Source organism: Crinia signifera, chromosome 2 (assembly GCF_055691185.1).
Source record: "Crinia signifera chromosome 2, ASM5569118v1, whole genome shotgun sequence".
NCBI lineage: Eukaryota > Metazoa > Chordata > Amphibia > Anura > Myobatrachidae > Crinia > Crinia signifera.
In genome coordinates this window covers 280,660,039-280,676,777 of record NC_139218.1, presented here as the reverse complement: position 1 = coordinate 280,676,777, position 16,739 = coordinate 280,660,039, and the positions used below count along the sequence as shown (strand labels likewise).

The window sequence follows — 16,739 nt, the reverse complement described above, 5'->3', positions numbered from 1 at the left end:
AATAGAGAATATATTATATTTCAGATGCCAAAACATAATCACAGACATAATAGGCACAGTGTTTCTATAGTCTGTCACTTGCATCGTGATTAATGTTCTATACATCCATGCAAAGTGCATGAGCAGATGTGCAACTCAGGGGATTGTATATCACATATTTATAAGGATCTAGAGAGGAACCTAATTGTCCTTAATCCTCTGTGTAAAATAGGTTAGAGTAAATCCTCTTTCCCCATCAGCAGGGAGATTAGTCAGCACCACCAGTAAATAAAACCACTACTTTATCAGAGCTTTGTTAGATGGGTACCTAAATATACACAACTAAAATAGTAGGATGAAAATGGACTGATAACTCAATTAACTTCCTTGATATTGATATTCTAATTTTAGCAGTATGGAGGGGAAGATTGATCTATGAGCTTTCTGGGTACTTGTTTCCTAGCACGGCCACAACGATTTAGATCGTTGTGGTCGTAAGATAAAAAATCGGATCGATCGCATCGCATGCGATTTGGTCGCATACGATGCGACCGATCCGATCGACCGATTTTTCACCCGATTTTTTTTTTTTTTTTACCCTATTTTTTTCAATTGCCCCCCCAAATGTTACTAAGTGGGCTAGACCCCACGATAGACGTCAACCCGAAGCGTGGCGAGCGCAGCGAGCCCGCGAGGGGCGGCGGTGCGCGTCCTCCGACCTTTTCATTCCCCTACTATCCACGTCGGCGTGGAGTTGAGAATATATAGTGTGGCGAGCGCAGCGAGCCACCGAGCCCGAAGCGTGGCGAGCGCAGCGAGCCCCGCGAGGGGACGCGTATAACTTCACAGGTATACGCGTCCCCTCGCCACGCTTCGGGCTCGGTGGCTCGCTGCGCTCGCCACACTATATATTCTCAACTCCACGCCGACGTGGATAGTAGGGGAATGAAAAGGTCGGAGGACGCGTACCGCCGCCCCTCGCGGGCTCGCCGCGCTTCGGGTTGACGTCTATCGTGGGGTCATGGCGGGCACATAAAAAATGTGAAATGGGTCATATTGGCCCATTTCACCTTTTTTATCATTTTTCCCTATGTAAGATGGACTTAATCAAGTCCATCTAATCTTGTGCCATTATAATGGCACAAGACCAACGCGATCCTCCCGATTTCAATGTTAAAAGATTTTTTAACATTGAAGTCTATGTAAAAATCGGGTGAATCGGTCGGTCGCATCGCGGCCGATTTTAATTGGTCGCGACCGACCGATTGACCCGATTTTTGTCATTCAAAGTGAAAAAATTGTAAAAAATCGGCCACATCGTGAGGATCGTGTCCCTTAATTAAGAGCCACGATCACTCACGATTGTGGCCGTTCTAGGAAACAAGTACCGCTTTCTGCTTATACAGCAATTACAGGTTTTGCAAGTAGACAATTAATACAGCTGCTGATTTTCATTGAAATATATCATACAGACCGTGGGCAATATGTAATAACCTGTGTGGTGCAGGCTGTCCGGGAATGTCTTAGTCCCCCCCTTATTTTTAAAGCAGCATACAATTACTGTATATGACAAACCCAGGTCAGTTTTGATTTGTAAAGGATTGCCATTTTAAATATGCTGTCAGACTCAGAAATTCCTGAACAGTCTACTCCTCGCAGACTTACATATTGCCACAAAGGTTCTCAAACTATTTTGCTCTGAGAACCTGTCCGAAAATAAATTGATTACAGGACCAGAACAGGTTACTGTAGAATGGTTATCACACATTCACAATACTGCTGCAGAGGCACAATACCGAAGTGAAGTGACCACTAATCCGATAATTACATTTTTTACATGGTGCAGAGACAAGCTCTTTTCGGCGCACTTCTCTCCATGAACCAGATGGACCAAGCTTCCAAAAAGTTATTAGGTGGAGAGTGATAAACCACCAGCCAATCACTTCCTAAATATCATGTTTCAGTCCCAGTCTGTAACATGGCAGGTAGGATCCAATTGGCTGGTTGTTTATCGCTCTCCACTTTATCACTTTTTGAAACTTGGTGCATGTTTTTTGATGCAATCAGGTTTATACCCCCTATGAAGGCTTTGGGGGTGTCTGCCATCTTTGCTGTACACACACACACACACACACATATATACATGTGATTATATATATATATATATATATATATATATATATATATATATATATATATATATATATATATCTCTCTATCTATTAATTGTGACCACCCCCCTAATATATTTACCACCTGTGCCCCTTATATCATTTACTGTTATTTTATTTCCCCATGTACTTTTTTTTTTTTTAAAGTTGAAGATAATTTTTTAACAGCTGTTAAAAAATTGTTTCCGCTCGCCGGTTAACCATTATTGCAGACAAACTGGGTTCAGCCCCACCTGGTTTTGACCCCACTACCTGCCAGCTGACCAGACAAGCAGATCGTGTTCCCACATTGCTGGTTAGTGTAGCAGCTGGTACCTTATTTCCTGTGGTCAAGGAGAGATGAGGAGCAGGGGCTGTGTCGAGGCACTATAACCACTGTACTCAGAGCTGGCCTGTCCATGGCACAGCAATTGAGACCCCATGCTGAAATTGTAGAACCGCTTATATAGACCGACTAGTCCTAGGCATTGACCACGGTTTCCCACCTTCCTTACAGACAAAGCACATGGAAGGACCATTTACAGTACCACGTGCAATTCCTGAAAAGGTTAATTTTGCCAGTTCAAATACATGTGTTTAATTGTAATGAATGCAGTAGCCTACAAACACATCATAAAAATAAATGCATAACATGATTATTCTTTGCATGGGGCGCAAGATGGCGTGTCACTGTCACACCTGTGCAAAATATAGAAGAAAAAAAAATATTATGTATAATTACAAAAAAAAAAAAATGAGTATTGGAAATGTATGTGAGCGACACAGTAACCCATTTCAATAACTCGTTTAATATATTGTTCATTCATTTTTACAGAAAATTATGTTGTTTCATTTTAAATGTGGTCACATATCTTCTTAGTGCAGTCACCCCCCCCCCCCCTTTTTTTTTTCTTTTCTTCTATACTTAGGAAATAGGCCTGAAAGTGTGCACAATGTATTTTACTCAAATAAATGTGGCGGTCACAGCTAAATAAGTTCCTTTCATATCAGATTAAGAAATAAACAAGACAGCATTTTAGAATTGATTTTCTGTACAAATGTAGAAACATATTAATTATTAATAGTATCAATGTTCTCCAGGGCTTAGACAGAGACCCCTTTCCCCTCAAACTGCACTACCTGCTAATGTTGTCATGGTAACTTCAGCTCACACAGTCACTATTTCCCGGTCTGTCTATGGCTGGATTTTATAGTAGCTGTTCGTCAATAATCAGATATACTGTAATCATTGTATCTTCAGTAATGGATTCCCCATAAACACTGATCAAATGTCCACTATGCAGCTAGCAGCCAGGTTAAAACTGAATACCATAGGTACCAGGTCCACAATTATGGGGGTTTACAGGTTGGAATAATCCATGCACAATTGTATATGCACCTTTGCCTAACAGTGTTCATTTTATACATTTTACTTGGACTTCTATTGCTTGCAAAATGCTTAGAAAATACTGTGATGCTAGAAGGCCTTAGGTCATTATACTTATTAGACTTTCCTAGCATTGTGGGTTTTGGGTCGTATCTTGTTCTAACAACATGACTATACTTGTTTACTGCAGGTCCGCAGCTTGTTGAAACTTATAGAAGCTCCAAATGCATGTCATGTGACTTGTTTTTTTCAGTAGCATTTAACCCCCCCCCCCCCCAAAAAAAAAACACACAGCATGCAAAAATACCAAACTCCCCCAAACAAAAATAAAATAAAACATGACAGTATCAGCTGATAACCTTCTTTGCAAACAGATATTTTTATTATGTAAATCCCCACTGCGTATAATAACCTATTGCTGGTACTACACAAGAGAATGCATGAACCAACTGTAGGGTAAGCTGTCTGCATGCTGCTAGCTGCATAAACTAGATTCTAAAGAGAGGTCTTATGGGGTGAACAGGAATGAGACCATTCATTGATAAATGCCAGTAGCAGCAACCTTGGTAAAGTGTTCCATTCAGGTTCAAAATGGCAGTATATGCTCTCCTCCAGTTGCTCCGTAAATATATTGGTATAACTAACTAAGGACGAACCTAGTGCCCTTAACCATGTCAACCTTTTGAAGAAAAAAAAAAAAACCTTCAATGAAGAAAAATAATGGTAAAGAATGAAACAGATGACTTTATAAAAAAAAATTAAAAAATAAAAACACTTGAAAAGGGCATCAAGTTCAGGAGGCTGCTGTAACAAACTCAAGTTTCCATTCATGTTTGGTATTGGTATACAGGGAACCAACATCCACAGTTACCGAAAATAATCCTTCCTTCCAATGTTTTGTGTTTAGCTAATTAAGAATATCCCATATGTCCTTTAAATGAGATTTGTTCTGCTCTACAAGGAGTATTAAAAAGAAAAAGCTATACATTGGGAGAGTTTGGCTGTTGGAGAATTGATTCCCAATATTATTGGTCTCCCAGGAGGATGTTGAGGGGGTCTTAAAATATTTTTTTAGGATATATATACTGTATTACAGGTATTATTGGATTTAGGTTGATATAGTGATACTTTGTATACCTTTTCTGTTATATTACTCTACTAGTGTTATTAGATTCAGTAATTTCCATTATTGGATACCTCTTTTCCTTTTATATGTTGTTCTATCGCCGATCGGTCTCCTTATATCTTTGTTGTAATCACTGAAATTCATCAGGAAAATGTCCCTGACTTTATCATTGGATTTTATAAGGAGATCCTTTTTTTTAATTTTAGTTCTTCTAATGCCTCCTGCTTTTTAACCAGAGATTAGGTTCATTTTTTTTTACTTTCCATTTTCTTAAAATCCTTCATAACAAGGTGCTGAATGAGTCTATAAAGTTGCATTTCATATAACCGGGATTATAACACTAATAAAACTTTGCATTACTACCATATGTTGGGAGTATCACTTCCTAAGGAATAGAGTTGGAGGTCACAAAATAAATCCTTAAGGTAATGTGACAATGTCCCGAGTGATAGTAACACCAGTAATGTAGACCTTGCAGGAAGAGTAATGTCCCATTATGAGGCAAATATTCCAAAAACTCGTGACTTACACAGAAGACTCCATAAATTGACCAGATAAAATGTATAGAAAGTATATTGAAGTCACGATCACTTGTCCCTGCAGCACCGCATGCGCTACTATCCCCCTTAGCGGCAGCTTGTCTTGCGCTGGATAAGGGTCTGATGCTAGGTTGGTGGTCTCAACATCTCAACAGGGGCCTAGTCACAGCGGCCTGCAGTAATGTGGTTTGGTTTCTGGTTGGCGCCGCCATCTTGGATATGGCAAATGTACCTTTGGCCAGTCTGCACTCCTTTCCTGTGTTTCCTGACTCTCAGCCTATGGGAAGTAAGTGATGGGTATTTAGTCTGGCCTCTCTGACCAGAAAGCTGCCAGTCCAAAGTGTCTTTCCATCTGTGCACTACCTGGAGCCTGCAGATTCCCTTAGGCCTATGCTGGTTACTTTGCTCAGTCTGCCACAGCTTTCATCGGAGGTTCTTTCTTGCTACACCTGCTGATGATATCATCTCTCCAGTTGGTGTTAATCCTATCTGCACAAGTGGATGACCCAGTGCTACCTCTATCCTTGTTGGCTCCTTCCCCTGCATATTTTTCAAGTCATCTGGATTCAGCATAGTTAAAGTTAAAGCATATCAGAGACTCATTCTTTTTCTTAAAGCCACAGTATCACCATTTCTTCAAAGCCAAAAAGTTAAAGCATGACAGAGACTGTCATTGTTCTTCTTAAAGTCACAGTATCATCATTTTGTCAAAGTTAAAGCATTTCAGCGACGTCATAGTTTATCTTAAAGTCACTGTATCATTGTTTCTTCAAGTCAAAGCTTTACAGAGAATTTATTTGTTTTCCTTAAAGCCACAATATGTTTATCAAAGCATTATAGAGACTGACATTATTTCTTCTAAGTCCACGTTGTCTTTATTCTTCCAAAGCCGAATATGACAGAGACTATGCTCTTAGTTCAAGCTAAGTCCTATTCAAAGTTATTCTATTGCAGTTCAAAGGAATCATTCCTCTAGTTCCCATTACTCCTTGCTGTTATTATTTTTTTTTCAGTTCTGAAGTTTAAGGCTGTTGTTAATGCGCTAAGCTCTTGCTCTGTATATTTCTAAGTTGGTTTGTAATCTTTATAAGGAAGAATTACATAAAACCTGCAAAATGTAACCTTAAGTCCTCTGTCTCCATTACTCCAGCTGCATCAGCGACACCATCAAACACTGCAGCTGTGACAGCCCCAAACTGGTGAATCTGCAATATTGATGCTGTAATTCAGGGGAACTCTTTCACACCGAGCTCCAATCCCAGTCAAGCTGGTATAAACCCGGTTCAAAAGTTTAGTGTGAAAGAGGTATTAGAAAGGCTATAATTTATAGGTGTAGTTTTAAACATTGCTATTTATTCTAAGTTTTAACACCATTTCTTTTGATAAAATTTCCAACACTTTTGTTTAATTGTATTGCTAATTGGTGTCCTTTTTTGATATATTATTGGGTGAAAATGGCTGTGGCAGTGGTATTGCTGTGCAAGGGTTAATGTTCACAAATCCTATGCTATTCCAACACTGTAGGCCTTAACGTTATCTCCAAGCTGACTCCTGGTGAACACCTGTCTAATGAAAATAAGGAGGCATCTCAGGAGAAGATGGCCATCAATCAGATATCAGGAAATACACGGGACCTGACATTAGTAACCTATAGCTCACATACAGCAGGAATGGGGAACCTCCGGTCCTCCAGATGTTGTTAAACTACACATCCCAGAATGCCCTGCAACAGTTTTAGCATTGCCAAATAGTAACTATCCTGGGATGTGTAGTTCAACAACAGCTGGAGGCCCGAAGGTTCTTCATCCCTGACATGCAGTAAGCCATGTACCTTGAAAGTCTCCCAAACTAGACAACCTGTGTTTCCCCTATATCGATTTTGTCGAACAAGTCACAGACTGCTGCATTTGGCACGGGTTTATGCCGTTAACTTTAATCCATCAGTGTAGTCCGACTGATGCATATTTATCACAATTTATCAACACAAGAAGCCATCCTTAAGCATCAGGTGTGGAGACTAGTCTTGCACCAAATGCTAAAGGGTTCAGCTGATCTAAATTTTCAGTGCACCCAAAGTAACCATTTTTGCAGATAAAACTGCCAAACACACATATGGCATTATTTTTAATTTAACAAATATTAATAAGGAAGTACTTCCCAATGTTGTTGTAATAGTTCACACAAATGTTTTGCAGTTGGTGTACGTTGGTTTTCACCTTCCTAACAAGTATATCCAAAATCAGCTTGATGTGGTTTAAATTCTGGATATTTTGCTAGTCATTCCATGATTTTATGCCTACTGTGATGGTATCACAAGGGTTTATTTTCTAATTGGCAGCTTTTACAAGTTCCCCAGCATATTTAAGCAGGAAATTTAAAAGGGTAGTGCTAAAAAAGTTGTTTTGCAATTAAAAGAATTGCCCTTCTAAATTGGAAGTGTACATGCGTTAACTGAGATGGCCATTGGAAGACTAGCAATCCCCTCATGCAATACGTAACCCCTTTCAAAAGACAGGAGCAGGCCATCAGGAACTAACACAATCTGAATATCCTGCAAGCAAACTACCAACATTTTTAGGGACGTTAATAATGAATAGCCCATTACTTGATAAATGTGTGGAAACGAGCATTATGGATAACAATCAGGCCCCTAACAAAGCATTTTAATCTCCAGATTACTTTAATTTGCATTAGAAAAACATCTTGCCGCTTTTCCAAAATACATTCCTACTTTTTTTAGCAATATTTTTATTGAAGATTTTTAAGATGCAATAACAAAAATGCAAGTGACAAATAGTGAAGGGAAACCATTATCAGCAGAGAAAGAGGGGATTGAAAGCTACATTATACACTAGTGTTCATTCTAGCACCCGCTATCTTTGAAAATTCATGCAGTTCCTGTTCCCTGTCTGGGGTGTCGCTGTCTGCTGTGGTGTTTCTAGCACAGGTCTGGATTGCATACCAGTGCTGATATACAGACCACACTGCTAGAAAACACCACAGCAGACAGCGACACCCCAGGCAGGGAAGATGAACTGCATGGTTTTTCAAAGATAGCGGGTGCTAGAATGAACACGAATACACTACCATTCAGAAGTTTGGGGTCATCCAGACAATTAAGTGTTCTTCATGAAGACAGACTTTTATTTATTAAATGAGTTGCAAAATGAATAGAACATACAGTCAAGACATTGGTACAGAGGCGTAGCTAGGGCGGAGCACAAGCTCTGGGCGCAGACATATCACCTGGCGCCGGAGCTCTGCCACCGGCTCCCCCACGCTGCGCGTCCACTCCCCACTGAGCCTGGCATCAGTGTCCGTGGGGGAAAGTAAAAACCGGCGGGCGCTTTCACTGCGCATGCGCCGGTTTGGGATGCCGGAGGCAGGGATGCGGGCTGCCGGCGCCATGATGTCACGGGGGACGACGGTGATGAGTGCCCGGTGATGAGGGCCCCTGGGGGCCCTGAGCAGTCACTGGCATGAACAGCAGGAACTCCTAGAGGAGACATTGTGCCAAAAGTGTTAGTGTAACAAAACTGTACTATGTGGAGGGAGGAAATTGTGTAATACAGTATTCGGAAGGGGGTTTAACTGTACCATGGGGGAGATTAACGGTGTACTATGGGAAGGGTAACTGTGACCAGGGGGTAAGTGTGTTCCTTTTAACTGTACGTAAATGTATTGTTTCGATGCTCAAGAAACATTAGAATAGACTATTGAGTTTCACACAAATCCTATTTTTCTGGCCATTTAGGGAGTATAATCGAACCTACAAATGTGATGCTCCAGATACTCAAGTAGCTCAAAGGAAGACCAGTTTTATAACTTCTCTAACGACCAAATCCATTTTCAGCTATGCTTAGTTTTCTTACATGATAAGCAAACACAATGTACTAGTAAAACACTGGAGTGATAGTTGCTGGAAATGGGCCTCTATACACCTATGTAGATATTCCTTTGAAAAACAGACGTTTGCAGCTAGTATAGTCATTTACCACAATAGCAATGTATAGAGTGTATTGTTGATTCATTTAATGTTATCTACATTGAGAAAAAAACCCCCAAAAAACAGTGCTTTATCTTAAAATAAATAAATAGGACATTGAATGACTGTCTTGTATATATTTAATATGTCTCTCTAATGTGTGCTGACAAAACTGTAATATTTTTACTGTCTATTATTTGTTATGCGTTACAACCAATAAAAAAAATAAAGGACATTTCTAAGTGACCCCAATCTTTTGAACGGTCGTGTACATAAAATACATTACTTGTTATTCTTAGTTTTCAGGTATGTTTGTGCCCTGGGACAGAAAAACAAGTCTTGCCAGTAGATGCAGTATGTTATGCAAAAAACACACACAAAAAACCCCACATAAGTCTACCTCATGGATAAAGGAAATGTAATAAAGGCTTGAAGATATAATTTATATTTTAGCAGGTTACAGTATGTACAAATGCATAAAAACCAACTACAGCATGAAAATTGATTTAAATTTACACACATCAGAGGCTTGAAGTTGAATTAACCTGAATATTACCATAAGGTCGTTCAATGTTCATTTATTACATTGATAACTGGTGCCCTGGAATGCAACTTCTCAATGTAAAGTTACAGTAAAAGTAGCAAAACACAGAATACCTGGTTCCACCAGTTATTTTCAAGTACATGTTATGCTGCGTTCTCATTGCCGCCCCTGCCAAATCCCGGCGTTCTGTTCCCGTGTTTTTGGCGGGGCACATAGCATCTCAGGTCTACAGACCCCATTCATACTGCACCTTACACCCCGAAAATTCCAGTGTCTGCCCCGTTTACGCTGCTTCCCCTGGTATGCCTGCCATCAAGTGTGTGGCATCTAAGAGCTGCTTTGATTGGCTGTTTAAAAAGCAGCTTTGAGCAATGCAATTAACTTGCTTTTTTGCATTTTGTGAGAAAAACCCGGGTCTAACCTGTTCACACTGCCACACACGTGTATTACCCAGGAAAAACATAACATCCGGGACTTTCACAAAGATCCTTTCACAAAAGAGAACCGACACGGGAAATTTCGGCTTGCCCCGGAAAATACCCGGGTTTTTGCCGCAATGAGAACAGGGTATAATTAGAATGTTATTTTGACCCTCCACCTATATGCCTCATCTAATCTTGAAGTAATCCTATTTTGGAAAACAAAATAATCTTTGTGGATGTATAACTGTACCTAGTATAAACTAAGAACTATGTGACTGAGCTGAAAAAGCCGCCCAGTGTGTATGCCCCGCTGATGAGCGGTGATGCATGCTCCCGCATCATCGCCGGGAAAGCCATTCATCTGCTAGTAATACCAGGAGATGAGCAGCTTTGGGGATGGCTTTGCATAGCGATGCGCTATGCAAAGCCCTCCTTTCCCCACTGAGGGCGCCAGGCAGGGGGAAAGCCACTGAGTGGCTTTCCCCCCATCGATGACAGCGATCATCGATGTCCATATATGCTGGGCATAGTCGCCAAGTGTGTATGGACCTTAATCCGCTTACAAGAAAATGTGCACTTTGCAACCCCACAGTTGCTGCCTTCTTGGCCTGCAAAAGGTATGCACTTCCCTATGAACATTGGGCCAGTTACTCATAATAAAAAAATAGGTACTTGTGTATTATCACGGCGCCCATCGCATCGCTGAGTATACAATTTTAAAATCGGGTCAATTCGCATGCCTTTACAATGGCATGCGATGCCACGCGATTTGCCATGGAGTCCCATGTTAAATAGCACCCCCAGACCCGATTTTTCATTGTATACCCACCCTGATGGGTAATAAATATGTAAAATGCCCCCACATTGTTAACGGCCCCCAACTATCAACGCCAACCCGAAGCGTGGCGAGCGCAGCGAGCCCGCGAGGGGTGACGGTACGCGTCCTCCGACCTTTTCATACCCCCACTATCCACGTCGGCGTGGAGTTGATTTTATAAAGTGTGGCGAGCGCAGCGAGCCCCGTGAGGGGACACGCATTACTTCACAGGTATAAGCGTCCGCTCGCCACGCTTCGGGCTCGGTGGCTCACTGTGCTCGCCACACTTTATAAGATCAGCTCCATGCCGACGTGGATAGTGGGGGTATGAAAAGGTTGGAGGACGCGTACCGCCGCCCCTCGCGGGCTCGCTGCGCTTGCCACGCTTCGGGTTGGCGTTCATACTGGGGTGGCGTTAACAATGGGGGGCATTTCACATACTTATGACTCATGAGGGTGGGTATACAATTAAAAATCGGGTCTGGGGGGGGGGGCATTTAACATGGTAATAAAGGCATCTGGGTGCCTGTACAATTAGAAATCAGGTGGAATTGCGTCGCATCGCATGCAATCATATCGCATGCGATGCGACACGACTTTTCATCGTACAATGCCCTGCGATGGAAATCGGGGGCGCCGTGATAATACACAAGTACCAAAAAATAAAATACAAAAACAAACAAACAAAAAAACTGCATTGTGCTGTAGAAAACACATTTTTCTTAATGGTTATTATATACAAACGTAACAAATCTTAGAGTTTGGTCATACACAGATGTGTTTCTATGCTGGGTGGAAAGTGATATTATGTGGCAAAAGCACTAATTTTGCCCAAGCTGCATAGACAAAAAATAAGGTTCAAAGTTGGGCTATAACATTAGTATCAAATAATAAAAAAAAAAATGAAATTGTTTTGAAGACCTGAGAAAGAAGAAGCCTGGAAGGATTTGAAACACCGAGCAGTAAAGGTCACCTAAACTCACTGCATACAACCATGTGCAGCATTTGATTGAGCATGTAAAAGAGTTCACCACAATCACAGGCGAGGTTTCTCCAGCTTTGTCTGGATCTTTATTAACGAGGACAGTAAAAATAACTGGTGTGGCGAATCTAATAAATAAATTGTGTTTAAATGTTATATTTAGGTTTAATTATGTAGTGAGGGTCAAGATTAGCTTCTGATTGTCCACATATTTTGAGGGCATTACGGATGGTGTAATGGTTATAGCATTACTGCCTCACAGCACGGAGGTCATGGGTTAGATTCCCACCATGGCACTAACTGCGGAGTGTGTATATTATCCCCGCACTTGCGTGGGTTTCCTCCGGGTACTCTGGTTTCCTCCCACAATCCAAAAATATACTGGTAGGTTAATTGGTTCACGACAAAATTAACCCTAGAATGTCTGTGTGTGCGTGTACATGTGGTAGGGAATATAGATTGTAAGCTCCACTGGGGCAGGGACTGATGTGAATGTTCAAAATATTCTCTGTAAAGTGCTGTGGAATCTGTGTCGCTATATATGAAACGGTTAATAAATAAATATTTTTATGACTGGCAGCCACAAGTACTGGTTTTGCCTATTATATTGACCATAATTAAATTTTAAATGATCCTAGATCACCAAGCCGAGGCACATTTGCAAGGGTTCCAAGGCACCCCAAGGTGCCACGGCACACAGTTTGGGAACCACTGGGACTTAACCCAAATGTAAACTACCTAGTGCTGGAGCACACAAGGAAATTGGTGGGCTTTAAAATGATGGAGTGTGTGAGAGTTGAGATTGAGAGTGTGGTGCCAACACACCTGGGAAGTTTAATCGTCCATGCTTAAATGTTGTTTATCCTAATAAATGAACACTAAAGTGCAAAAATGTGTCATTAAATGTTTAACTGATCTGTTCTGGATAAACACCATTATTAAACTGATTGTTATGCTGCTAAAGCAGGGGTGAGCATTCAGCCAAATTATCATAGGCTTATGCTAGTTATGATCTGATACAAAAACATAGAAAACACAAAAACAAGATTATAAATTGAGATCTTCCCTAACTGCTTGATACATTTTTCAAACAAATCAAGTGCTCTGTTCCACCATTCCAATGGAGATTCTGTACAATCCAGTTGTATGCAATGCAGCGAACGTTAATAGCATAATGGTAAAAAAAGGACTCATATGTCTGGGACGCCTGTAATAAATGCTGCAGATAAAAATGATGTTCTTTGGCTATAATCACACCCCTGCATCAAGTTATTTTTAATGCTAGCGTAATATTGATTTAAAATTTGTTACCATAAATAACCACACTTTGCAATATATAGCCATTACTCTATTTTTCAGTCTGAGCTAGCCAGGTAATTTAACTCCAGCACCAGGCACGAAAATAAATACACTACAAAAATATAATGAGACGTTCATTTTTCATATACACCATTTAGGGAACCTACAGTAGTAGTTTGCTTTCTAACCGTATTCAATCCTAGTACTCAAAAAGTACAAAAGGAGTGATCTTATGTATGAACTTACTGCTTATTAACTTTTAATTGTATTTTTACTGTAACTGTCACTACAACAAGCTCATTGGATGAATAATTAGCAGATGACAATTCTGAGTTGGTTACTGACCAGCATCCCGAAAATGCCATGGACATTGTTAAAATTGTCAATTACACTTGGGTTTGATGTAATGGCAAGCAATATATGCAATTATGGTTATGGGTGATGGTTGGGTGGCTATCACTACTTCATGTATACAAGAACTGCAAATTAACAGCAAGCATCATGCAAACTCCATTATAATTCCAAACATTCAAATTACAAAAGCAAGTTGGTCTGAGTTTATTGGAACCAATAGTGTCTATTTTCATACGCTTTATAAAATGTTAATGAGGACATCGGGGGTTTTTTTTGGGGGGGATTATGTAGCTTGAGTTAAGGGGACAAAAATGTTAAATTTATTTATTATTTTAATTACTATAGAGGATACACTAAAATTATTAACAGAATTCTGATTTTAAATTAACAAAAAAGTGCATATATTCAATCATCATCATCATCAATACACAGTTCTTATTTTAAAGAAAGACAAAACAAAACACTTATTTTAATAAAAGTCATGAGCTTCAAGACCTTGTGAGCAGTCACATCTTATTACGTATTGGTACAGCGGCTAGACAATATTTAGAAACAAGAGCTTATTGTGTGGGATGAATGGGAAAGTTTGCAAGGTTAAGATTAAATCAGATAATATGGTGCTTAGGGTGTGCTATGATTCAGCTGGAATTCACTAAAACATTGAAATATTTATCTGGCTACAGCTCAGTAACTACAGATTGTAACCAGTGTATTCATACATGCCTAATTTACATATTTATGTGATGCAATACGTTATTTATTCTGCTGCCAGATAATTAATAGGAAGAGAGAATGTTTACTCAAACATAAGAGTTCTGTGTCACTTTTTTCTGAATGTTATGCATTTTTGTACATGTTTTTGCTTGCTTGTATCTCAGGTACACCTGATCTACGAATTCTTGACAATTGTATGGCAGCACAAACAGCATTGGAACATGTGTCACATTCATTATTCAATTATACCCTGGTTCTAATAAGAAGGCGAAATTGTATATTTTCTGCAATGTATGAAATATATAAAGAATTTCCTGATTGGAATATACATTAGTTCATTGAACCATCTCTACAGCTTTATAATATGGTACAGTATGTGTTTGATCATCAAACGTATGTAGACCTATATTAATTCTGTTTCTAAATAAAAGTTAACGTTGCAATCTAATCTGTTTACAATCTCCACACCTTCTAGTACAGATAACCCTTATGTAATGTGGAGATGCAAAGCAAGATAAGGTGCTCCCATAACAAACTGTATAGTTACAATGGACATAAACAAAGCTATAGTAAACAACACTTGACTTACATATCTGTTGATGAGGCTTCTCAGCAGGCTGCAATCCATGACTGGTGACAGCAGCCCTGATACCTCCTCTGCCTCCTTCCTCTGAGACCCTGCTCTCTATTTGTTACTTTCCACATCCATACAGGCGCAACAGTATTTATGTGTGTCTAGGTTCTATTTACATCCGTCAGGAAGTGGAAGCATAAACTAATTATGGAGAGGCTGCTGCACATGGGGGGTATATGCTAACAAGTGCAGCCCGCCGTGTCAGAGGCGGCTGGGGACATTATTTCCTCTGTAAGTGCGGATCGGTGGCCGCTCAGCTGAGCTCTCCCAGATGATATTCCCTAGATGTGACTCCCGGACTGGCAGCGTCAGTGCAGGCATTCACCATGCCCCCTCCTGTGGCTCTCCTACTATAGATGCTGCTTCGTTCTTCTCTTTGATATTCGGCTCCCTCTCTCCGCTTCTCCCTGTTGACACACCCCTCCCACCTCATGTAATAATAGTCCTCCCTCCTCATGTAATAACAGCCCTCCCAGCTCTTATACTACCTGATCGCTCCTCCCCCTGCTAGTCTCCCGGATCAGTCAGAGAGAGAGCACGCCGCCCTCTTCCTTTGCCAGCCTTCAGTCTCTTCTTGTTACCTTACTACTCCCTCCCCTTTTTACTCAGCATGCCCCCCCGCCTGTCTGTTCCCCTCCTCCTCTCATCAATCTGCTCTAGTACTGGCATCCTGTGCTATTTATAGCCCGCCGGGCCACTGTCTCGCGTGCAGCTGGCTACAAATGTTCCGGAATTCTGATGCACGCTCAACTTGTTTCTATTGAGTTGTGTTTATGTCCGCGTGAGCGTTCTGGGTCTGTGTAACGGGCAGTACAATAATAAGAGCGCGCCTGAGGATGATGTACCGGCACGACGGTAGACAATAAATGGCTGCTGCTCTGTGCTATTATCTGCCAGGGACCGGAGGCCAGGACAAGTTAAGTTCTGTGCCCGTAGTAACTTCCCTGCCATAGCAAACAAAGCTATCACAGGCGGATGGCATGTGGCTATTTTTGGAAGCGTTTCACTTGTGAGTGGCCGCACCTCCCAGTCCCTGTGTATGCTAATGCAGTGAGTGTGGGCCAGGCAGCACGGCACTCACCCCTAGGCTGTGGGGCAGGTTGGTGTGTGTGTGCGCCTGGGTCTTGTTTCCACAAGGAGGGTCTAGTTACCTAATACTTACTATGTCATGGGAGAAACATGTTGCTGCAGTCCGTGACCTGTGCTTTTGTACAAGCAAAGGAGCCGATTACCTGTATATGGTATGTTCTTACTAAAAGTTGCAGACTTGTATTCTGTACTGGGGCAGTTTCCTCACCTCGGACGGCTAATGGTAAATAGGAAAATGCGGTAAAACCGCCGTTTTACCGCATTTTCCCTTTAGTACATCTCGCCCTCTATCCCCACTTGGATAGTGAGGTATAAAAAAGTGTAAAACTCATGATGACCTGTCAAAGTTGACCTAGTGACTGTCGACTTAGAAATTTTCGACCCAGGGATCACATACCCTTCTACAGCTACAGGCAGCAGAATTGTCCCAAAAAAAATCAGAAGGGAAGGGGATCCGACCAGGCCAACTAGGTCACAGCCATTGCTTCCATGTGGATTACAAAGGTACAATTTTGTGTGGTCACTACAGAACCAAAGGCAAGGGGGCCCTTTCAGTGTTGCCACCTGCATCCAAGGGCCCGCCACACCTACTGCCATGAGGCTCACACAGCGCTAACCAAATTACCCCACTCTGATATGAGGAGAGTTAAGGCCCCCATACACTACGCCGACTTCGGCCTAATGTCGGCCCCGACTTCCCCTGAGCTCCCCCGACAGC

At 41.2% G+C, this 16,739-nt stretch overlaps 1 protein-coding gene across 1 annotated transcript in view; it reads right to left on the bottom strand.

Annotated features, from left to right (window-relative positions):
* The window catches only part of ATP11A (ATPase phospholipid transporting 11A), a 177,036-nt gene extending 161,568 nt beyond the window's left edge, over positions 1–15,468 (bottom strand). Inside the window, exon 1 of the mRNA XM_083170799.1 lies at positions 14,888–15,468. Within this exon, the coding sequence (XP_083026925.1) occupies positions 14,888–14,926 (39 nt within the window). The 5' untranslated portion in view covers positions 14,927–15,468. The remainder of the gene's footprint in view (positions 1–14,887) is intronic.
* Between the last annotated feature and the right edge of the window lie 1,271 nt (positions 15,469–16,739).